The 26,017-nt window shown below is 38.4% G+C and overlaps 1 protein-coding gene across 4 annotated transcripts; it reads right to left on the bottom strand.

The window, feature by feature from the left end:
* LOC149160961 (spermidine synthase 1-like) lies at positions 1-24,363 on the bottom strand. Of its 4 annotated transcripts, none has more exons than XM_089436846.1 (10): positions 23,779-24,363; positions 22,321-22,365; positions 4,555-4,631; positions 4,340-4,462; positions 3,065-3,169; positions 2,842-2,914; positions 2,516-2,587; positions 1,952-2,147; positions 1,538-1,667; positions 1-433 (listed from the first exon to the last, which is right to left on the bottom strand). In XM_089436846.1, the coding sequence occupies exons 1-10, from the start codon at positions 24,086-24,088 to the stop codon at positions 359-361; spliced, it is 1,206 nt and encodes a 401-aa protein (XP_089292972.1). In that variant the 5' UTR covers positions 24,089-24,363; the 3' UTR covers positions 1-358. The 4 variants fall into 4 exon arrangements, with proteins under 4 accessions (XP_089292972.1, XP_089292973.1, XP_089292975.1 ...); XM_089436847.1 differs by having other exon boundaries at positions 23,791-24,362; XM_089436849.1 differs by lacking the exon at positions 23,779-24,363 and adding an exon at positions 22,717-23,681.
* Between the last annotated feature and the right edge of the window lie 1,654 nt (positions 24,364-26,017).

Here is a 26,017-nt window from a genome sequence, read left to right as displayed (position 1 = left end):
ATCCTTGAACTGAAATCATATATTTCTCCTCGTTCAAAACATCAAATCAATAACTGTGCCATTGTCCCAAGTACAATGTGGGATTGGCAATCACCTAACAACCCTAGAGGTAATAACCTTCTAAGATACCTCTTCAAGGGTTCTCCATTTGATAATGATACTCCATATAAATGGACATTTCTTCCTGAATTATGCCAAATGTTGGACCAGTTATAGCTTATAGGTCTTGTAAGTTCTAAACATACACATGAAGAGTCCAGAATGCCTACAATGCTGAAATCAAAGCCATGTATAAAAAAGAGAAAATAACACTTATTTGCCATTAAATATTGGGAACCAATCTGTTCCACGCCTATTGTCATGATGATGGTACAAGGAGGGGATCCAGTGCCTTCCTAACAAATGCCGGCAAAGCAAATGCTGCTGCATGCATCTGCAATCCAAGATGATCATATTAGGCCTTAAAAATCAGATACAAAGTCTAAATTTTCCCATAATGAGGGGTCAGCCAAACATATTTCACAGAATTACTACAATTTTCTTTGTAGTGTGTATAAGCAAAAGAAACAGTTTGGAAACCTTCTAGTACCCATATTCTTATTGTATGTTATTTTTGTAAGAGATGCATCATCAAGACCCTATGGAAGAAGTGCATTTTTCCGAAGTAATATTCTTTACCTGTCAAATGTAAATCAAATTAAAAATTTGCCCATCAAAATGAGACTTTAGAAAATTGAACATTTACATTTCGGAAGCATGATGAAAGCTGTTCTTTGGAGAGAAACATGAGTTAATTTCCAAAATGACAGGTTACGGTGAAGCAGGTTTTTGCATCAAAAGTACAACCTTACCCTTCAAATATCTCTGATATCTGCAGAGGTTTCCTACGTCTATGCATTATCAAGAAGCATCACTCTACCTTTTACTTCATATAAAAAAGAATCTAATCAATCTGGATGTAAACATCAGCCTCACAGGAGTTTTTGATTCCAATTCCTTTCATATGAGGACTTGCACTGTTTTTACTCAGTGCCATTCAATAAGTCTGTGTCCCATTAATTACACATATATTAGACAATTCCTCAAAAGATTTGGGACTAGAACATCCTCAAACAAATCAAAGATGTTTATTTTACGCCAAAAGCATGCATAGTAATTCCAAAATATATCCTTCATAAATCATCGCAGATAGGATACAGTCTAGAGACCACAGCCTAAGTTAAGCATGGATTAACAATAAGAATTTCACATTACAACCTTGAAAATCTATAATAACAAATAAAAAATTACACTAATATACTATTAACCGAGGGCCTGCAATACTTTGGCTAAGAAGTGCGATTAATTAAGTCTGATCAGGTTCAATCAATATCTCATTTTAAGTGTAAAATATGATAAATGATCCTTATCATCTTTGGGACTGAAACATTTTCAAACATATCAACAACAGTTATTTTATGGCAACAGCTTGTCTATTAATTTCAAAAAGCATCATCATCATAAATAGGGTGCAGTCTAAAGTCTCTAGGAATAATACCTCTGAATTATAGTACTTTAAAGGACCCCTCGACTTAGTTGTGCCCTTCTGCTCTTCAATGGGGTTAACAGGATTTCTGAAATCTACTGCTGGTCCTTCAGTTGAGCAAATCACAAAACCAATTGCCCCACTGAATATCACATGATAAGAAAAGGGAAATTAATGAAGCTTTTATCTGCCAATATAAAAGTAATAAAGATATCTCAACAAGACATTTAAACCCAACAAACAGATTTGATTGTAATATTAGCTCTGTGACCATCCACATGAAAAACAGTTTTGCAGTAACATGCCTAAAAAAATGGATTCCCAATAATCCAAGCCTGGTCTTTAATTCAGTTTTATATGAAACAACTCATAGGTTGCATTAATGAAATCTACAGGGTCATTCAACAAATTTTAGAGATCATATACCTCGGATATGTTGGGACAGATGTCCATGCATAGTGAACAGAGCCCTTGAAAGTCTGTCTGCATGCTGAGACTATATCTTGAATAACATGCATATGCAACCACAAGCTTTCTGCCTGACTAATAACTACACCTCCAGGCCTCAATGCTCTGGCCACTAGTTCATAAAATGGCTTTTCAAATAGTTCCTGGGCAGGACCTGATTAAAACAGACAAAAATTATCAAAGAATTATAATACAGGAATTGTAATAAAATGCACTCTTCCCATTTTGAATGTGTGAAGGAGTTCATATCCATCTAAGCTCCTTGAACATTATATGCCCCAGCTCTTTGGGTATTATATGATTTGCAGATATCATTGGTATCTAGTGTTGTGTGTGCCTGGTCACTGGTGTAAGCTCCAAGGGATATACCTCATGATCACTAGATAGCAATTACAAGCAATTAATCATTAGATGTAATCAGTTCATAAAGCATATTGCATACAAATCATGTCCCCAGTGATACATTCCAGTTTAAATAAATTAATAGATAAATAATATCCCTTTCCAGACCAGTAACCATACCTACTGGATCAGAAGAGTCTACAATAATTGCATCGTAGGTTCCAGCTTGGCATTCCCTCAGAAAAGCAGCTCCTGTTACAAAAAGGAATTTTATAACATAATAAAAATAAAATTCTAGTATCATTAGCTTTTGTTCAAAATCACTTGTACCCTCAAAATTGCTCATCAAAGGTTTCTATTTTGGTTTCGACTTTTTAGTATAGTTAGCATAAAATCTAGTATCATTATCATTTGTTGCACAATAATTTTTTATTAAAACCACTTGTATGATGCCACAGATGATAAAAATAACAAAATTAAAAAATGAAATCAACCAAATTGCATACCATCAGCAATATTAAGTGTCACACGTGGATCTTCATAGCCTACAGCAAGGTCTGGAAAAAACTGTTTAGATACCTGCAGGATTATAATACTGGTATGGTTGGAATAAATATAAAATGATGCAGTGTACAGCTAGAATATGATAATGAGGAACAAGCATAACACCTCTGGATAAAACTTGGGAGAGAGAAAATTCCAAATGAATGAGACCTATTTTGCACTTACATTTATAACCATTTCATCAATTTCACATATATCAATTTGTTCCACTGATCGATGCCGAGATACTTCTCGGAGAACTCCCCCATCACCTCCTCCAACAACTAATACCTACAACAGGAAACGCAATTTTAAGTTGCAAAAGTGCAATGTCCTGCATTCAACTACACTTCCAGCATTTCATAGGTATTCCAGCTGATGAACATCTGGAACAATAGTTTCAAGTATTTCAACTCTCTTCTTAGATGGTTTCAACACTTGAGTTATGTACATGAAAGTCAGCATATCAAGGACCTACAACCTATTTATGTTCATAATCTAGGGGATATATCCTCCAAATAAATCAAATCATAATGTTTTAATCAAAATAGGAGTATAATACTGTAGATGGGTGCAGGCAAGCTAAATCTCATTCTGGATGTTTGATGTCTTTTACCACGTGTGGGAACTTTAAATATTTTGAGAACATCAACTACTTCAAATTTTCCAAATTTTTGGTTTATGAAATTTTTACTGGGAACCCAGACCTTTCTAACTACATAATTTGATTTATATACATCAATGCAGTATAAAACCAAAAGTGGGGTCCCATAACCAAGAAAAAGTCAACCCCTGATACCAACAAACATTGGACCACATACAGACTCAACTTGAGAAAAACTGGAGTCTGCACTAAGATATGTAATACAGTGATATAAATTTTAATTTTTAAATAATATTATTTGAACAGAGGATTTCCATGCACTTTGTTACACCTGTTTATTCAGTATTTGAACAGAGGATTTCCATGCACTTTGTTACACCTGTTTATTTTTGCCTAATATAACACGCAAGATCCAAATTGATAACCTACTACAGCCAGATACATACATGTTTTGATCAGAGGTGTCTAAAATCTTTGAAGCTAAACAATAAAGGATCTTCTTTTTCTGGAATTAAATCCTTTCACCTGACAGCTAGAAGTTTGTAGAATGTGTCTTAGAATAATGATTCAGCTAAAGCTGTGAGATGGCAAAAAAGGATTCTTAATTAGGGATACATTTCCAAAACGATATAGAACATGTTCCAGCATGAAATTATCCACTGAAGCATTCCACAGATTGCCTACATAGGAATGTAGTGAAAGAGAATGCCTCCAGTTTCAGGAAAAATTGGGAATACTGAGAAAAAACCAATCGGGAACACCAAATAACTTGGATTACAATAAAACAAGTTTGTGTACAGAATAACAATGACTATAGCATACGCAGACATGATTAGAGGTATAGAAATAGTAAATACCTTTCGGGGAGATGGAATAGAACAAAGAGGAAGATGAGCTATCATCTCTTGGTAGGCACATTCATCTTTCTCAGTCAACTGAATTACCCCATCCAGCACAAGTACTTTCCCATATGTTACTGACTGCAACCAGAACATCAAGACTGTTATGGACAGTTTAAATGAAAAAGGTTGCAGATTGAAACAGTCAGATAGTTGATAAACTGAAGACAGACCTGAAATACCAACAAATCTTGATATTGTGACCTGCCCTCAAATAATGTCTTCTCCACCTTCAGCGAATGTGTCTCTCCTGATGGGAGGAAACAAATAGGCTATGAATACAAGATGTGTTTGCTAACAATAATTTGATTTCAAGCTTGAAAATTAGAAGTTAGAACACTGTATGGAAAGGCTGAACGGAACCAACCAAAGGTATTTCCAACCAGAAATATTTCCAACTTAAAATTTTAATGAAAACATGCGAAATACAATTCCCAAGAAAAAGTACATAACAAACACACTAGTGGTTAGAAAATTTTAGACACAAATAGAATAATTAGATCTGTTACTGATGATCTGGCAATGATTTGTATGTGAAATTCCAAAAACCATTAGTTTGAGCTATCATATTGGTTCTTTACTCGCATTGAGCTCTGACACTCCTTTATGACAAATAGACTAATATGTTCATTATCTATGTGAATAACTGTCTGAAATGAATGAAATTACATGCATAATCTATTGCAACTACCACCTAAAATATTTTTAGACAAACAATGTACTTAAATATTATATTCAAAGAAATATATATTGACATTCGTAACATCCCTTGCCATACCTATTCTAACTTATAAGAACATAATGATGAAACAAATACAGTAAATAATATACTTCAAGATGAAATTCTACCATTACTCAGTCGAGTAACATTTTGGAGACATCTTCCAGCATCTTTTAGGAATTGTAGGTGCATCCCAACATGGGTGTGCAGCTGCCCCCAATCTTTGTTTTTCCTCTTTGTTGTTTAGTTTCCTTACAGGTCTCATAATGTCCACTGTGATAAGACCGTTTCAACATACATGAATTCTGCCTATCTCTTTCCCACCACTGGCCACAGAGATTACAAGATGTAATATGAAAGCCACAGAAGGTGCCTGAAGGAAGCTATTTTGATGCTTTCATAGATACTCATTTGAAGTGCTGAATTTGATTGAATGTCAATTATTATCAATATTTGCTGTTGTGGTGGTGTCCATTTTGGTTACAGGGACATTGCAGATGGTACCAGAGTAGGTTTTGAATCTATTTGGTAGAAGTCTATTTGGAAAGTAGAGCCAAAGGGGCTCTGATTGAGGTGTTATTTCTTTTGTTAGAAAGTGGCTTCATAAGGATTTAAAACAAGGGACCTTGTAAGGGATTTCATGGAGCACATGAAAAGTTACAAGCTCTAAAATTTGGCTTACAATTTTAGCCTCAAAACCCTATCTAAATGGAAAATTCTTCATAACATTCAATTGGGCTAAGAAGACCAAAGATTTTTTGCTTTACAGAGAAGAAATTCAAATGTAGCTGCACACACAATATTAGCTTCAGATTTGCATTGGAAAGCAAGACATTTAATGCAAGTTCTTTTCTACTTTATGTCATACAAGTTGTCTTCTACTCTATGTATCAAACCCTCTGCTTAAAAAAATATTGAAAAAAGGGAACAGGGTATGTTAAAACTGTCGAGAAATCTAGGGCATAAAGAGTTAAAAGATTTCTCTGCTTGATAATTGCTTATGATATACTTTTTACTTCTTAGCTTATATTCTTCTCTTCTTTATATTATTATTGTGTTCTTTTCCTCAATACAATTACCAACATGCACAATAGAAGACAAGTGACATAGTATGTAGGCTTGTCATCCAAGGCCAAAACCTCTCACCTCTTGAGAGGAAAACCCGATCAAAATTCTTCTTATAGATCTCCAATTGACGAATACCAAAACCATGACAAAGACCCTTGACACTAGTATCCTTCCAAGAACCTTGTCACTAAACTTGATGCTCTACCTCTTCCTTATCTCGACTTCCTTCTTGATCTCGAACTGCTCTCCTCGGCTCCTTCTAGAGAAACTCAGTCTCCATCCTTCACACTGTTTCTTCTCAGCTTCCTCTAGAGAAACTCGGTCTCTAGCCTTCACACTGCTTCTTCTCGGTTTCCTCTAGAGAAACTCGGTCTCTAGCCTTCACACTGCTTCTTCTCGGCTTCCTCTAGAGAAACTCGGTCTCTATGATCTTACTGGCTTCCTCTAGAGAATCTCGGTCTCTAGTCTCTAGCTCGGTCACCCAGAACAAGTATCCTAGAAGAATCCTTCCTTCGCTAATCCTAGAAGAAACTCTCCTTTGCTAACAGAAGAATAAACTCTCCTTCGCTATGCTCAGAAGAATCTCTCCTTCACTATGCCCAGAAGAATCTCTCATTCGTTATGCCCAGAAGAATCCTTCTCATCCCTTCTTCTGTACTTCTTCTTTGTAGCCTATTCTTCACACTTCTTCACCGAATGCTTGTCCAATTGATTGCCTTTAAGTGAGGCTGAGTGTGGCTATTTATTACATGTCCCTTAGGCCGACATGATCACAAGTCTTTAGGCCAACTTCTTCTAGCAAGTTCTTCCATCGTTGTAGGCCGGCTTGACAAAGTGTAACATGACTTCATTACATGACAATGACTCTAATTTTATGACTAGATGACAAATAATTCCTAAAGACTCTCGATGGGAGTCTTGACTTAAAAACAAAATCTCTTGCTCATGAAACCCATGAAGCAAGCAATACAATAATTTTATTTTTCTTCTTTACATCTCATCACATAAAATCATAAATACATGTCATTTGAAGACTAAACTTAGTTACACTTTTCAACACTCCCTCTTAACTAGGGAGGTATTCATAATGGTACTTGGTCATTCTCAATCTGAAGAATTTCTCATAAGAAGAATCGGATTGGTAACCCATTTGTTCAGCATCATATCAACCAGCATTGTTACATAGCAAGGCCTTGACTAACAGCTCTATCTCTCCACAAGATCTGAGCTCAATGCTGGCAAGACCAATGATTTATAGACAATCTCATCATTGTCTCTCTCGGAACATACCCTACCCGAGTACTCAAGATATGTCCGATGAGGACTATGCTTATCTTGGACTCCCCAGCCCTCAAAGAATATCGATCCTCCACGACTACTCTTCTGTTGGATGCCCTATCTCATCATCTCGGATGCCAAATGATTACCAATCCTCTCATTTTGTCTTCCCAAGTGAAGACCAAAATGATGTGCTTATCTCTCCCTCTCAATTAGGGAGGACATATCTATTCCATTAAAGGAATTTACTCATTCCTACACAAGGAATGTACCTAAGCTCCCTCTTGGCTTAGGAATTTCCAAGTTTCTTCCAAGTAAGAAACTTTCTAGGATCCCTCTCAAAATAGGGACCTTCAGTAGCTCCTCAGGTGGAGATGATGGGACAACCAGCTACTTGAAGAACTCCTTTCTTCGATGTCATGAATTTCTTCTTTGTTGTGGAGTCTTCATCTTTTGGGGACTTCTTCATAGGGCACAGACCATCCATCACTTTCATCAGTCATGTCATCATTTCTTTCATCAGAAAGTGATTCATCAGTCTTCATCTAGCATTGCTTCATGTTCTGCTACCTTCTTCATGCCATATTTTTCGGAAGGATCTTACATCATTCTATATGGTCCTCCTAGAAGTCATCCACAGATCTTCCTTTTAGCAGTCCTACATAAGCCCATCCAGATATTAGTTCAAAAATAAGAAATGAACAATTACACCAAAAGTTACCTTTGTGATGATCTTTCATCATGACATCTTCCTGTAGGTATCAGCATCCTACATGCATGTTGACACATCTCCTAAAGATATTCATTGTTAACAGTATCAATCTTTTTTCGACTCCTATAGGAGTCTTCATATCTTTCTGGGAGATGTTCTAGTCAACTCTTCTTGGTCTTGGATGTTGAATGCCTTCTATCTTTGTTGCATATTTTACGATCTCTTCATTTATTTTCACACACTTCATTCCCAGGAGCTTACAGTCAAAGTTCCTTAATTGTAGTCAACTCCCTCATGATTTATATGAGAACATATTATGTTGATTTCATCTAGTGCGACTTATGCCTTTCTGCAATCTTTCAAAGGTGGAGCTCCTTTCTTCTTTTGATCATATTTCCCAAGATGGAAATAGTGATCCATATTATCTACAACCATATGACATGACTTTCATAATATCCTAAGCAAGCATACATACCCCATCATTCCTTTGGGTCATTCAAACTTCCTGTAGCAGCGTCATTTGAACAAAATAGCTTTTATCCTTTAGACCTGCTTCATTGTTATGTCATCATACCATCATTTCTTGAATCCCACGAGTTGGAATTCTCGATGAAACATTTGCTTCCTTTCTAGATCGATGAATCCTTTGATGAGGATTCCATTAGAGAAACTTGAGGATCTTTCATATCCTCACCCTACAGATGTTTCCTTATTGACTATTGTATGATGATCCTGGTCGATGATGGCCTCTACTTCTTTCTATAAGTATCACTTGAGATTTCAACGAGGTTTCCAAGGGATCTTCTTCTTTGTAATCAATAGAATTTATTCTAGACATTCTTTCTGCTTCCCATATCAAGAGTTTTTGCTTCTAATGCTTCTATCACGATGCTATTTTCTAATCAGATGCATCCTATCTTATTTACATTGCTTCTTATCTATAAATTACAAGTGAAAAGTACCTTCTAGCGAGGAAGACATCTCAATCATAGTAGAGATCTTTTACTTCTTCCTTCTTAAGCTTCTTTGTCTCAGGTTCTTTCACTTCCTCAGTGATATGGGCTACTTCCCTATCCCTCTTGTCCTTGTTACATTTAGGATAATCTCTTCTATAGTGGCCAAGTTCCTGACATCCATAGCATCTTACCTTAGCCATGTTCTTCTTTTTCTTTTGAGGACCAAACTTTCCAAATTTCCCTTTTCTTCTTGCCATAGCAGCATATGCTTGATTCTGCTCATTTGGTCCTACATCAACCTTCGCCTTCAGTCTAGTTTCTTCGATCTTATAGAGTGACCATAGATCTTGAAATGGAGTAGTCTCTTTCTTCCCATATAAACTTGAAGTGAAGTTACCCCATTCTTCCAGTAGTGCATTTAGTACCACTGTGGTCATCTCTCTATCAAACATGACTTCTCCTAGCTCTTGTAGTTGATCTCGAATTTCTGATATCCTCATGAAGTATGAGGCTATTCCATCTTCCTTGGACATCTTTAGTTTGTAGAGTTCTTGCCTTAATGAGATTACTTCTCCTGCAATACTTATAGAAAACAACTCTACCAATTTGTCATATATAGCTTTTGCAGTCTCCAACTTTGATACATATGGGATTAGAGAGTCTTTTATAGATTCTATAAGAATCCTCTGGGCTCTCACTTCTCCCTTCATGAATCTAGCATGTGCTTGAGTATCTTCCTTTGGAGGCTAGGTTATCGACCCCTTGATGTGATCCATGACCTCATTCTCAATAAGATTTAGGTTTGTTCTTTTCTTCCATGCAAGGTAATTTGCAACCCCAACCAATTTATTGCTTTCCTTACAAAAAGACATTTTGTTATTATCAGATATAGTCATAGACTTACTTGAGAAATTGATGCTTGCTTCCTCCTTAATCTTGATGTTGATAGAGGATTTTGCTTCTTGAGTAATTGACAAGAGAGCTTGATTCACTATCCTTCTTGAATGTCTTAGTCTTCCTTGTCTCTTGAAGAGGGTTTCTTGCTGGTGTAGATTTCTTCCATCTAGGGTTTTGAAGATCTTGACCTTGGTAGCCCTTGAATCTGCTACGATCCTTCTTCGAGGCTTGATGTCTTCTTGATTGAATGCCCTTTCTTGAGTTTAGCACCTAGGCTCTGATACCATGTTGAGAAATCTAGGGCATAAAGAGTTAAAAGATTTCTCTGCTTGATAATTGCTTGTGATATACTTTTTACTTCTTAGCTTATATTCTTCTCTTCGTTATATTATTATTGTCTTCTTTTCATCAAGACAATTACCAACATGCACAATAGAAGACAAGTGACACAGTATGTAGGCTTGTCAGTGAGGGCCAAATCCTCTCACCTCTTGAGAGGAAAACCCAATCAAAATTCTTCTTATAGATCTTCAATTGACGAATACAAAGACCATGACAAAGACCCTTCACACTAATATCCTTCCAAGAACCTTGTCACTAACCTTGATGCTCTACCTCTTCTTTGTCTCGACTTCCTTCTTGATCTCGAACTGCTCTCCTCGGCTCCTTCTAGAGAAACTCGATCTCTATCCTTCACACTGCTTCTTCTCGGCTTCCTCTAGAGAAACTCGGTCTCTATCCTTCACACAACTTCTTCTTGGCTTCCTCTAGAGAAACTCGGTCTCTATGATCTTACTGGCTTCCTCTAGAGAATCTTGGTCTCTAGTCTCTAGCTTGGTCACCCAAAACAAGTATCCCAAAAGAATCCTTCCTTCACTGATCCCAGAAGAAACTCTCCTTCGCTAACCCAAGAATAAACTCTCCTTCGTTATGCCCAGAAGAATCTCTCCTTCATTATGCCCAGAAGAATCTCTCCTTCGCTATACCCAGAAGAATCCTTCTTATCCCTTCTTTCGTACTTCTTCTTTGTAGCCTATTCTTCGCATTTCTTCTTCACTGAATGCTTGTCCGGTTGCTTGCCTCTAAGTGATGCCGAATGTGGTTATTTATACACTTCATCACATGTCCCTTAGGCCGACATGATCCCAAGTAGTTAGGCCGACTTCTTCTATAGCAAGTTCTTCCATCATTGTAGGTTGACTTGAAAAGGATAAGTGACAAGGTCTTGGAGGATATTTTACATAGACAAGTTTGACTTTTTACAAAGTGTAACATGACTTCATTACAAGACAATGACTCATTTTATGACTAGATGACAAATAATTCCTAAAGACTCTGTTAATTTTAAATAACAATGGTATGTTCTATGCTTAAGAGCAATTTACTTCAATTTTCTTATTAGACCAATATCAATTTCCAGATAAGCAATCACATTAACATGACATTAATGCAAATAGAACATAAATAAAACAATAGAAGACAAGCCAAGACAAGAGGACACGAGACATGGCGCCAGCCAAGTACAAACCCCAATGTGGGGAAACCCTTTGATCAATTCTTCTTATATTCTTCAAAAGTTCAGCAAAGAAAGAGAGTATAATATGCAATATTCACTTGCCCAATCAAAGTGAATTTTGTCCAGTCAAACAGTAGCCACAGAAAGTCAACGCTGGTCAAGAGGGTGGATTTTGACCTCCAAAACAACTCAGTCAAACTCGGTAAACTCGGCCTCCAACAGTGAATCAAATCAGCCCAAAACAATCTGAAAATACTCAGTCAAACTTGGTCAACGCAAGTCAATGTTGCAGTCAACATTGGTCAAACAATACAAACTGCCTCGATTTCTGTGCCCAAAAATGTGGCATGCCCAAACAAAAAGAATCCCACAAATCCAGTCAAACAAAGTCATTGTTGTTGGTCAATGCTTGGTCAAACTGTCCCTAAAATTTGGTCGAGCAAAAAGAAGTTTTCTTCTTCTTCGCACATGTGGAGAGAGGCTATCCTGAAATCCATACCCAATCATAAGAGGATAGAGAGATGTGTGAGAAGGTGATTGATGTCCAAATGAGGAAAAGGCGCATTCTATTTATATGCAAATATTGAGGATGAATAGACGTGACTATTAGGCTTCTGAGCCTAGATTAGTTTGTTGGCCGACCTTGACAATTTGTCCATTAACAAAATAAATTCATAATTCCATTTGTCCATGTCAGAATGAGATCATCTTTAGATCAATCCTACACCTCTCAAAGAGAGGAATCCAATAAAAAATATCAGTTGGCATCATATGAGCTGTCAAAGGTGGAGTTTGGCCCTAGTTGCCAAATTTAACACCCCCTCTCAACTAAGAGGAATTCCACCTACCAAACCATCTGACAATCCGTACCATCCCTGCTCTGCTCTGCTGAACCATGAAGAAATAATGAAGAAGAAAATGATCGTGAATGTATCATACCATTCTCCACTGACCCAAAGTTAGTCTCCTATAATCGAGAGTGAATCATACTACTCTCCACTGACCCGAAGCCAGTCTCCATTGATCCCAAATCAATACCAAACATCCTAGCATAGGGAGTATGGTAGTACATGATGCGTCCATCAATAGTGCTATGGTCCCTATCCTCATTTCCCTACTCATTGGCCAGATGAAAGGCACTTCCCATGAGTCTCAGACTGCATGGGTAGGATGTGCCGACAGGAGAAGGTGAACCACTCATCCTGATCATATGCCATAGGAGAAGGTGAACCACTCATCCTATGCATATCTCAACACGGGGTATCATAGGGTAAGGTGAACCTCTCACCCTACACATCGTGCACCACTAGGGAAAGGTGAACCACTCACCCTATGGTCGCTCATCGCTCCAAGAAGTACCCCAAGCCCCCTAGAGCTCCCAGACCTCAATATCCATCTCATACGGGTGCCTCACAAGGGGGTCTTTCCACGACTCCAAGTTGTTTATGGAAAGTTAATAATTTGACCTTCCCTAGGGGCTTCGTAAGAATATCTGCGACCTAATCATCAGTTCTAATATGACGAAGCTTTATTGCTCCCCATTGTACCATACCCCGAATAAAATGGTACCTGATATCAATATGCTTGGAGCAATCATGAAACACGGAATTCTCAGAAAGACGAATCCCACTCTGGTTGTCGCAATAGATCACGGTGGTATTCAACACATGTCCAAGCAGCTCACTAAAGAGTGTCCTCAACCAAACAACTTCACAGGAGGCCATACTAGCAACAATGTATTCGGCCTCAGTAGTGCACAAAGCAACCGACTTCTACTTGCTGTTCATCCAAGATGTTGAAGCAGAACCTAGAGAGAAGCAACATCCAGATGTGCTTTTACGATCCACCACACTGCCAACCCAATGAGCATCAAAATAACCATGGAGCCTCACATTCCCAGCAGTGTATCGCAGTCCATAGGGGATTGTGCCCCGGAGATATCTCAAGAGATTCTTGGCAGCAATCCAATGCATGTGATGAGGCTTGACCATAAACTAACTCAACGTGTTCCCTGTAAACAATATGTCCAGACGGGAGTTCACCAAGAACATCAATGCCCCTACGAGTTGACGATACTCAGAAGGATTTCACAAATCGGGTCCAACAGCATTTCCACATAACTTCTTGAAGTTAAGTTCCATCAAAGTAGTCACGGACTTGCAGTCCACCATCACAAATCTTTCAAGTAGCTTCACAATGTATTTTCCTTGAGAAAGAAAAATTTCACTTGGCTTTTGCCAGACCTCCAACCCTAGAAAGTAATGCATCAATCCTAGATCCTCCATCTCGAATTCAAAAGCCAACTCCCTCTCACATTGATGAATAAGAGGGTATGCACCCATCAAAAAGAGATCGTCCACATAAAGTACCAAGATGAGAGGTCTATCATTCTCAACCTTAAAGTAAAGGTTTGGATCAGCTTCACTTCTCAAAAATCCCAGTTTCATCAAATAGCTATCGATCCTTTCATACCAAGCTCAAGGTGCTTGCTTCAACCCATAGGAGGCCTTTCTTCAACCTGCATACATGTGACTGACGATCTTGAACTTTGAACCCCTCAGGTTGTTCTACATAGACTTCCTCCTTAAGTGAACCATGCAAGAAGGCAATCTTGACATCAATCTGGTGTAGATTCCATCCTTGCGAGGCAACAGGGCTATAATCGAACGGATGGTGGTGTATCAGGCAACAGGTGCAAATATTTCATCATAGTCCACACCTTCCTTTTGAGAGAAGCCTCGAGCAACAAATCTAGCCTTGTACTTTATATCACTTCCATCAGCTCCATGCTTGATCTTGAAGAGCCATTTCAAGGTGACAACGGATTTGTCCTTGGGTCTAGGGACCACATCCCAAACATCATTCTTCATAATCAACTCATACTCTTTGTTCATAGCATCCTTCCAAACTTGGTGCTTCACAGCTTCTTCGAATGTGCAAGGCTCAGATTGAACAATGGTGCTCATTGCAGTTAAGTACCCTTGGTACCTATTCGGCTTCTTGCTTTCACAAAATGTCCCCCTTGGTGCAACATGCTTCTCGGCATCTTCGAGAGTCTCCCTAAGCCATGAGGGTCTCCTTTTCGAGGAGGAGGGCTCATGAGGGGGTGGATCAATGGGATCCATTGGTCCTTCAACATCGGGCATCTGCTCATCCTGCGATTCTCCCTGCTTTCCAGAATCTGCTTCTTTGTCCTTCCTTGGAAGAGGAAGGTTACTAATCTTCCCAAGGGCAACATCCTCATCGAAAGTGACATCATGACTTATCTCCACTTCTCTTTGACCAAGCACATAGATTCTATATGCCTTAGAAGTTTCACTGTAGCCCACAAATGTTCCTTTCTTCCCAGAAGCATCCAATTTGCTTCTCTTTTCTTTCGGCACATGAAAATATATGGGGCTACCAAAAATTATAAAGTGAGAAACATCAGGTTTCTTACCAGTGAAAACTTCTTCGGGAGTCTTGGAGTCCAACGCTTGATGAGGGCATCTATTTTGAACATACACGGCGATGTTTGCAGCTTTAACCCATAAGAACTTCGGAAGGCTTTGATCATGAAGCATGGCACGAGTGGCTTCTATGATAGAACGATTCTTCCTTTCAGCAACACCATTTTGCTCAGGAGTATATGCGGTAGTAGTCTCCCTCTTAATGCCAGCTTCTCTATAATAATCTTTGAACTCATTTGATTCGTATTCAGTTCCATTATCGGTCCTCAATATTTTGATTTTCTTCCCGGTTTGATTTTTGAACAAAGTTTTGAAAGAACGGAACCATGAGAATACTTTGTCCTTCTTCTTCAAGAAATATATCCAAGTCTTGGGAGAGAAATCATCTATAAAGGTTGCATAACATAAGTATCCTCCCAGTGAGTTCATGGGCATTGCACCAGATAGATCAAAATGAACCAATTGCAAAATGTCTGAGGTCTTGCTATCACTTGAGGGGAATGGTCCCCTTGTATGCTTTCCTTCGGCACACCCCTGAAAAACACCTTCATGTTCTACTTTAAATTCAGGCATCCCTGTCACCATATTCCTCACATCGGGTAGAGCCTTATAATGTAGATGGGTAAACCTTCGGTGCCATAATTCGGATTGAAGTGATGTGTTGCAAGACATAGCTCCCAATGGACTTCCTCCAACTTGATATAGGCTATCAACCCTGAATCCAAGTGTAAATGCATCTTTGAAATTTTTATTCCACACACGTACTTTTCCATCGATGAATACCACCTTGAATCCTTTGTCCTCCGTCGTCGAGATAGATACCAGGGTTTTCTTTAAATCAGGTACATATAGTACTTCATGTAGATGAATGGTGTTACCTTGATTCAATTGAAGAGTAACATTCCCAACTCCCTTCACGAGATAGGTGGTATTGTCTACAAAGATAATTTCCAAATTTGTATCCTTTTCAATTAGATTTGAAAGAGCTTCCTTATACCTAGTGAAGTGCCTTGAGGCACCACTATCAATCAACCAATTTCCCAAAGTATCCGAAGGAGAGGCAATAGAGAGGGAAGATATAAGATAGAAATCCTTTTGCTTAGAATTTACAACATTAGACTCATCATACCTGTAGTTTCTTGTTCTTTTAGAAGCTCAATCATTTCCAAGTTGAGTAGCAGAAGCATTTCTTTTCCCTTTGTTGTTGAACTTGCCATTCCTTTGTTGATGTTGTCCCTGGAATGAATGTGATCATCATCATGAGATGTGTCCCTTCTATTTGGACACTCCCTGGCATAGTGACCAAACTTGTTGCAAATGAAGCATCTTCCCTTCCTTCCATTTTTGAATCCCGGTCTTCCTTGACTTTGCTTCTTTGAACCTGCATTGTTCTTCTTCTTAGCATGAGCGGAGAATGCGGTGGGATTATTCCTATTCGAAGGCATCTCCAATTCCATCATCCTTGTTTCTTCTTGAGAACATCTAGTCAGCAATTCTTCAAACCCTGGAATTATGTCGTTATTGAGAATAGTAGTGTTGAACACATGCCATTCGGGAGGAAGACCTTCAAGGGCAATGGGAGTGAGCTCCCTGTCAGCAACAGCTTCACCAATCGAAAGAAGATCATTTTTTATCTCGGTAATCCTCATGAAGTAGGATTGAATATCCTCACCATTTCCCTTCTTTATATCCTTTAGCTTGTTCTTGAGGAAAAGAATTTGATTTGCATTGTTAGATTCGAACACGTCAACCAACCTGTCATATATCTCCTTTGATGTATTCAAATCGGAGATGTAAGCAACTAAGTGCTTATGAATGGAATCCATGATGATCTTCTTGGCTTTGACTTCACCCTTCTTGTACTTTGTCTTAGCAGCAACTGGGGCATTTGAAGGAGGTTTCAGAATCTTTCCTTGCACATAATCCATGACATCTTGCTCTTCTAAAGTCAAATCAAGAGACGTCTTCCATGCATGATAATCAGACTTATCATGAAGCTTATCATCAGACTTGAAGTAGGATGTGGAGGCCATTAAGACTTGTTCTTGATTAGTGATTGCTCTTCACTCTTGCTTGGGCTTTGTCTTCACCTCAGCTCTGATACCATGCTAATTTTAGATAACAATGGTATGTTCTATGCTTAAGAGCAATTTACTTCAATTTTCTTATTAGACCAATATCAATTTCTAGATAAGCAATCACATTAACATGACATTAATGCAAATAGAACATAAATAAAACAATAGAAGACAAGCCAAGACAAGAGGACACAATATATGGCACCAGCGAGGGACAAACCCCAATGTGGGGAAACCCTTTGATCAATTCTTCTTATTATTCTTCAAAAGTTCAGCAGAGAACGAGAGTACAATATGCAATATTCACTTGCCCAATCAAAGTGAATTTTGTCCAGTCAAACAGCAGCCACAAAAAGCCCTAACCAGAAAGTCAACACTGGTCAACAGGGCAGACTTTGACCTCCAAAACATCTCAATCAAACTCAGTTAGCTCGCAAATCAGCCCAAAACAGTTCAAAATTACTCAATCAAACTTGGTCAACACAAGCCAACACTACAGTCAAACCTTTTGTAGTCAACATTGGTCAAACAGTACAAACTGCCTCGATTTTTGTGCCCAAAAATGCAGCTTGCCCAAACAGAAAGAATCCCACAAATCCGCAATCAAAGAAAGTCAACACTGCTAGTCAACACTTGGTCAAACTATCCCTGAAATTCGGTCAACGCAGAAAACAGTGTTCTTCTTCTTCGCACATGTGGAGAGAGGTTGTCCTTAAATTTGTACCCAGTCATAAGAGGAGAGAGAGATGTGTGAGAAGGTGATTGATTCCAAATGAGGCAAAGGCACCTTCTATTTATATGCAAACATTGAGGGTGAATAGATGTCACTGTTAGGCTTTTGAGCCTACATTAGGTTGTTGGCCGACCTTGACAATTTGTCCATAAACAAAATAAATTTATAATTTCATTTGTACATGTCAAAATGAGATGATCTTTAGATCAATCCTACACCTCTCAAAGAGAGGAATCCAATAAAAATATCAGTTGCATCATATGAGTTGTCCAAGGTGGAGTTTGGCCCTAGTTGCCAAAATTAACAAACTCTCAATGGAAGTCTTGACTTAAAAACAAAATCTCTTGCTCATGAAACCCATGAAGCAAGCAATACAATAATTTTATTATTCTTCTTTACATCTCATTACATAAAATCATAAATACACGTCATTATGAAGATCGAACCTAGATACACTTTTCAACAAAAACAATGTCAGTATGGAAGTGTTAGATGAAATGATGGATGTATGTGACACATTGTTATTTCCATTGGTACATAAAGAGTATAAAAAAGAGTCTTGGTAGGATCTAGAAGAGACTTGTCTTCTACTTTATGTATCAAACCCTTTGTTAAAAGAAATGTTGAACAAAGGGAACAAGGTATGTTCCAGTGTTCCATGGGTCGGGTGCACGCACCCGAGACAGGGGAACGTTTGGGGCTGTGTTTCCCCACGCACCCCTTTTGGGGAGTCATGGGGAGACGCAAGGGGTGCATTTCCCCAGTGTGGAGGACGTGACTCCCCAAAAGGGGTGCTTCTAGGCATCCCCCTGGTGCGTCCCCCCTCGAATTGGTCTAATAACACTTATATATTAATAAAAAAAATGAAAATTCACTTGTTAAAAAACTTAAAACTAAACTAAAAATTAAAAACTTACGTGGTATGTCATTATTTAATTCAATTATTAATTTAAATTTATGTGTGGATCAGTGTATTACTATTAGTTTATTTATGCTTTCATTATTAAAAATGAACTTGAAATATATATATATATACCCCTATGCATCTCCCCGCACCCACGTCTCCCTGCACCAGAGTCTTTGTGGAACATTGGTATGTTCAAACCAGGCCAGTATGGAAGTGTAAGAAAAAATGATGGCTGGATGTGATAAATTTGTTATTGCAATTAGTACATAAAGAAAAAAAAATTAAAAAAATAGTCATAGTAGGATCTAGAAGAGACTTGTGACAAATGGTCTATACACAGCTTCCAACTGTGTGAGGTTAAACTTTTTTTTTTGGGCGGAATCTCATCCTCACTATGATGCATCTTCATGTGAAGAGGATATGCAAAACGCAAAAAAAGACAGCTTCTCTTCCACGAAGCTCTTTCTCTTTATGAGGAATCTTCTAATGAGAGGAATGTATTGGTTGAACAGGAAATAGGAACCATTGAAGGAAATCATGAGCAGTTGTGCTGAAAAAAAGTTTTCGACTTGACATTTTCCATCAGTAAAGTTCTCTCCAACACCACTGCAAACCTTTTACATTTATGTGGATTTCATTTCCCATTTGGCTGTTCCTGGTATCTTGGTTGAACAGTGAACGCTCTAACCTTACTCAGCATTTTCAGCAGAGAACAATGAATGAGTTAAATGAGTTCTTAAAAACAAACCTCTTCTCTCAAGCTTAGATCCATTTCAGTGCATGCATTCTCGAAGCTTCGATCCATTTCAGTGCATGCATATGATCTCATCAAGCAAAGGATGAAAGCTACATGGGAAGAAGAAGACGCATGTTTGAGGCCCTCCTTAGTCTCAAACTTTGGGGACCAAGTTGTGTAACTCAGCAAAAACCATTTAACCATGCAAATAAGTCAATGTACATGAACAGTTTGCATATAAGCTCGTAGTTGTTGTAATAATCTCTGATCCTTTAATATTTGGTAAAAAGCCACTTATGTTAATTAAAGCCTCAAATAGATAATTAGTGTGATTGAGATTAAATAGTTAAATAAAAGCCTTACCCCACAAAGGTAACTAGGCCACAAGTTAGGTCTTTGGTGCCTCTCTCTATATAAGTGGGGGTCTTCTCCCTCAATTGTAATTATCAATCAACGAAATATTCTTTATTAGTTGAGCTCCATTTTGGAGATAGCTTCATCTATCTTTTAGGAATTAGAGGAGCATTCCAACTTGTGCAAACATGTGCCCCCACCTTTTGTTCTTTATCTCTTTATTGTTTACTTTTCTTTATTTGTCATTAAGCTTAGAGAGTTAACTAAGAGCCCTACCCCACAAACAAATCTTGCGGAAAATTTCTAAACTCTTAAAGCTAAGAACACAAGTCCAAGAACACAACAAAGAGAAAAAAAAAACAGAAATTGATGGAGACTAAAACCAAGAAATGCATCTTGCCAAAAAACTCCTGAGAACATTACAAAAGCATAACTCCTTCATCCATACACAAAGGACAGTTCTCCAAACATTGGATCATCCAAAGTGAACTGACTCAGAAATCCATTCATGCCTTAAGATACAGGAAGATACAGAACCACCAGGCCAAACAGGATGCCTCATTATAAACCAAAGGCACTGCATCACACATCAAAATATGATCTCGTATCATGACAACCAGACTATGCATCTAGAGAAATTATACCATCCTAACACAGATATTTGGTTGTAGGCTTGCAATTCTATAGTTGAACAAAAACTCGCAGAGGGACACAGACAAGTTGGTGGCTCTAAGATTACAAAATCATCATCTTTAACATCACGAGGATGAACCATAATAAGATCAAAAGGGAATTAAATTGAATCAGGAAAATATCTTACATTAACAAAGCCTTGCACAAAGCCACTTAACTTGAAGTTTTGAACTAGTATTTACTCAACGGGCATAAACCTGGTTATCACCAAAAGGGAACAGCTGAGTTGATGCCAATATAAACATAAAAGCAGATAACAAGATTCAACCATAACAGAATTACGTTTGCTCCCTCGACAAGAAGTTATTTAGGTACAAGCATATGCAATAACATCATATGATTCAAGAAATAAGCCAAAGGAGACTCTTCTTTTGATGTCATAAGCATAAAGCCAAAATGGTCTCAAATCATATTATAAAACCTTTGGAAATTTTCATTAAATGGTATTATGTGTAACTAATCTGTCAATCAGATCCCAATTAGAGAGGATCACAAACATTAGTCATCTTAAAGTTAAATGAGTAATAAATGGCAAGACAAAATTCATTAATACTGGTCTGCGACAACAACCAGGAGAGACCGGTCTATCTACTATTACTAATTTAGACTAAAATGTTTGGCTGTACGTATCAGCTGAAATTACAAAGCTGAAATGAAAGATCAAGATTAATCAAGAATGAAGAAAATGAGCTAGGAGGGGTTACAATAAATTTTAAAAAATTTAAACAAATGGGAACGGTTTATAACAATGGTACAATTCAAAGAGTATTGTAAGGAATTCAACAAGACAAAGAATCCAATGAAGTTGGTGGAGGCACTTCCCTCCCTCTCATCCGTACAGTCCCTGCCCCAAACCCCAGCTAGGATTTTCCCTGCATAGCAAGCTATGTATTTTGATTGCTAGATAAAGCAGGGAGAGGGTAGCCCAGGCACTTAAGACAAATAGTGTCGGAACAGTTTCTGGCAAAGTTTGTGGAGTGGTATTATGGAAGTGACCATAGATATCTTCGTTTTTAGTTTGTGGGCTGATGTTCTTGGATTTTCACTGCAAGAAAAGGCCCATATACTGAATTTTCTGGCTCACATTATTTGGTTCACCTCTTCTTGGCAAATGGAGTTTAAGATCTATTCATGAAAGGCATTGGGATGAGATTTCTTCACAGACATCTTGTTTGTAGGTTGTTGAAAGGGTTTATCCCCTGCAGCAGTGTTGCTTGGAGTTGTGCCTTACTGTGGGTGGCACTGCATAACGACTTGTGAAGGACATCTAGTGGCTCAAGCTACTGTGATGATATCGGTTGCAAGCCACTTGAAGGGCTTGGCATCTTGTTGGTTGGGCCATGAAGCCCTTTGATTGCAGTTGCTTTTGTGCTAAGGGCTTTCTGCTGACAGTTTGCCTGCTGGTACACATCTTGCAGTTGGTGAAGTGCTGGCTGTTAGCCCTTACCATCCCATGTCATGGCTGCCTAGCAGTGGCCTGTTATGGGAACTACTTCTGTTTAGGATTTCATGGCTTTCGATGCTGTCATGTTTGTCAGTGCTTTGGGGAGTGATCTTCCCCAAACTCCCTTTTGGCAATTCATGGGGGATTCTTTTTTGGTTATATGTCTGTGTGGCCCTGCTATGTTTATCACAGGGACGTGTTGGTTTTTAGGTTTCTAGGTTTCATTCTTGGACTTAAATTTTCTACCCTTGATCTGTGTTCGTGGTGAAAGTCAATCTACTGTCCATTTTTTTTGTCATATGCTCCCTTTACCAATATTTTTTTCAATACAATTATACAACATATTTCTCAAAAAATAAACATAAAAAATTGGAAGTAGGGTAAGAAAGGAGAATACCAGGCCACATAGGATTGTTGAAATATTGCAAATTAGTATCAGTCCCTATCAGAGCAGCCAATCAACATACTGTCAGTCACGTCATCCAAGTTTCGGATCCATGCTAACTTAAAATTTCTTTAAAAAGTTGCCTAAACGAGTACAAATATGTAAAAATCTGCCAGGAAGTCATTTTCAGTCTAATTATAACATGCACCACAACTAACGCAAAAATTACATGCAAATGTAAGTTACAGAGCAGAAAAATTTTCTAAATATAAACACAGACATCGACTTGAAAACCCCAGAAGCACACTATAGACGATGATTCATCAGCAGAGCATACAGCCCTACCCAATTTGAGACAAAGACAAATCCAACAAAAGCCACACAGAAACATTTCATACAAATGCAAACCTGGCAAAACTGGCGTTTCATGTATACGAAAATACAACAAAACGCTCATGGACTGAGTTCATATAATCATGGAAGCATTGCCAGAAACTTCCTTAACACTTTGACTACCAAGCATGCACCACCTACTAAGAAGTGGGAAGCTGTGTCACAGTTACGGCATGTGACCTTCCGGTCTGACTTAACGGTTATTATAGCTTCCATGAGAACAACAGAACCTTGCAGGGGCGCGCTGGCCCTTAAGGGGTAAAGATGTCACTTGGGGAATTGAACCCTAGCAACAGCAATAACAGCACTCCGCTTTCACCAACCCGGAAATCCCTTTTGACATGCTCATATTATGAATCCAGAAAAACAGGCAATCAGTCATTTCTTGTAAAGGAAAATTCAAAAGAAACCCCACATAGGTACGAAAACTCAACAATACAAATGCAAATGAAGCAAAATTTAGCATAAGTCAGTTTCATAACAGAAAATCCAGTAAATTTGTCTAAGAAATCATACAGGAACTAGCATAACCCCATTTCATATAAATACTGCTCCAGCATCCCGTTTAATTAAACTGAAAACCCATCATAAATGAAACCGAGCATAACGATATTGGCCATATCAAAACAATGGAAAGACACCAAATTTCACAACAGCCCGTAGCTAAACAATGAAACAACAGTAAATTTCACAGCAGCCCATATCGAGCCATTGAAAAACCAGTAAATTTCACAACAGCCCATTCAATTTAGCCCAGTGCTTGAACCTATTTCATCTAAATAAAAACCAAGCCCAACTCACAACAGCCCATTCAACCAATATCACAATGCAACCCAGAGCATTGATTGGAAAACCAAAACTAGGCTTAGGTTACACAAGCCTATTCCTTTAAATTGAAAGACCAAGCCTAACCCACATTGGTGAATTTTAAACCAAGGCATACACACATTAGTGTATAGAAAGAATTGAAGATCCATTTCAACACCTCACATCACATTTCACATAAACCCAAAAAAGAAAAATGAGAATTCTAACAGAAAAACTAACAATAATAATAAAAACAAAGGCTTCAGAGACATAGAAAAGAACCATGCGACTTGACTCTAGCTTCGGAAAACCACCCCTTTATAACAGGCGAAATACATCCTCCCTGTAACTCCCCGCCCCCTCTGGCCTTAGCGCAGGACAGAGGCCTATTTTCCTCTATTGTTTTCGCAGCACAACCGTTCTTGCTTTCAACTTTTTCTTCTGGTTTCATACGCTTCGCTGGAACATCGAAGACCGGATGAGTATCCTTCGATTCCGCCATTATCAATCTGGTTCCTATGCTTCTTCCTCCAGTATTGAAAGAAAGTCTCATATGAGGAAGCAAAATCCTGCCTAACATATAATAACCAGAGCAAAAATGATCAATTCAAGCCATCAAAATCGTTCTGAACTAGGACTCTAAGCTCTAATTCCAGCCAAAATCCAATCTCTGGCACGTTAAAACGTGCAAACAAATATATCGTAATCAGGCAGAGAAGAAGACGACGAAGCCAACCCTGTTATAGAGATTTATCAGAATTGTGTATTTATGGGTTCAAAGGACACGATGATATGACGCAGGAGTTGAAAAACCCAACTACTTCGAATTCCCATTTACAGAGAACTTAGCATGAAGGTCCGGGACTATAAATTCATAGCAACTTACACGAGCTTTAACGGCCGCTGTCTCTTTTAGCGAGAGTATCACGTGTTCGGGCGGTACATGTTTTTGGGGCTTCGAAGTTTGTAATCGTAGGCTGATCGAGGGGAGTGCCCGTTATTTCCTCCGCTACTTTGGGCGGATTAAAAATTAACTTCTTCCAACTTGATTGCCTAGCCTAATTTTAGAGAGGGTCAAATTGCGTTGTGGTCGTGTGGGTAAAGTAGTTAATTGGGTTTTGGTTAGGTGGTCGGCGTAAGTCCGTACAAGTCAGTGTGAATATAGAATTGAATGTTAGATTTGGAGAATGTGACAATATTATTTGTGGCCCAGTTCTTTGAATAGATGATACTTACTCAAGTTGTAGTCTAATATTTTATGTTTTTCCCCCAATTCTTTGAATAGATCCTACTTATTGATTATTATTTTTTTTTGATAAAGACATTATAATGAGAGTTTTTTATATACCAAAAAATATTTTAGGAGACTATTTCTTTTCGGATGTCAAAAATTACTAAATTGAGGTTATCTTGAGATAATGCAAAATACGGTAATTACAACATCAATGTTTACAAACGAGTTGCTTCCATTTAACTCTGAAATAAATTTGGACAAAAGACAAAAAAAAATGTGAATCTACTATGAAACTTAGAACAAAAAGTCATATAGTAACCAGCGATAGAAACTAGTGCAATACCCTTGGTGGACTATTAGTTCGAGATGATGACGAGAGAGAGGGGAAAGGAGTTTGTCTGTGGAGAGATCCCAGCAGAAGCATTAATGTCTGTGGGAACCTCTGCTGCGCATTTGAGTCAGATACAACAAACCTCTCCACCCTAGTCAACCTGACCATGATGTCATCCAAGTTGTAGTGAATGTCTCGTAGAATTCTCTTGATCTCCTCCTGACCTGCAAATAGCTTGTAATTGTCGACATGCTTATCACGAATGACCATACTTAGTAGAGTTTCCAACTGACGATGCAAAGAAATAGAATGGAGGAAGTGAAGCCTTCGCTTGTGGAATTTCCATGGATCGGGAACCCACTTGAGGTTGTTGCCTCCAATCTCAGAATCAAAGAAATATATGTGGTCCCCAAACTCCTTTGCCTCTAAGTGAAGAATTTCCTTCCTCACTTCAAGAGGAACTGAGTCGAAGTGGTTGGCCACTGACTCCCATCCAAACAAATGTTAGCGATGAGAAGAAGATGAACCTGGTGCACCACCACGACAACTGGGTAGTCTCTGTCGAGGGGCCATGGTTACATATAAACTTTGGACATGGTAGAGAAAGACAGCGTGTGAAAGAAGAGGGACAAGGATACCCAATGTTAAGGGTGGGTAGGGTCTCTGCTCCAGGAAAACAATAACCACTAAGGTAATGAGAGAGGGTGAACTATGTGGCAAAAGAAAACATAAAAGGAGGCCACAAAGCTTGAAAACAAAAGACACCCTTAACTCCCTGAAACCCCAACCTTTGAAGGAACAAAGAACAAAAGAGGGTAGAAACTTTAGAGCAACTGTAGTTCTAACCGAGCAATAGCAATTTTCAAAACCAAATGGAGAAGGTACTAGGGTAGCAAACTTCGTATACCAACACTGGACAACTGAAAGAAATTCCGACGGAGTCA

The sequence above is a fragment of the Pinus tabuliformis genome, chromosome 5_2, assembly GCF_031772625.1.
Source record: "Pinus tabuliformis cultivar Carrire ecotype Pingquan chromosome 5_2, CPIR1, whole genome shotgun sequence".
Taxonomy (NCBI): Eukaryota; Viridiplantae; Streptophyta; class Pinopsida; order Pinales; family Pinaceae; genus Pinus; species Pinus tabuliformis.
This window is presented reverse-complemented; position numbering and strand designations above follow the sequence as displayed.

Coding starts and splice junctions, on each gene's coding strand:
- LOC149160961 (XM_089436846.1), bottom strand. CDS start 24,088: ATGTTAGGCAGGATTTTGCTTCCTCATATGAGACTTTCTTTCAATACT. Junction 22,366..23,778: donor GTCGCATGGTTCTTTTCTAT/GTCTCTGAAGCC, acceptor CTGCTCTGATAG/GGACTGATACTAATTTGCAA. Junction 2,915..3,064: donor TTGATGAAATGGTTATAAAT/GTAAGTGCAAAA, acceptor ATAATCCTGCAG/GTATCTAAACAGTTTTTTCC.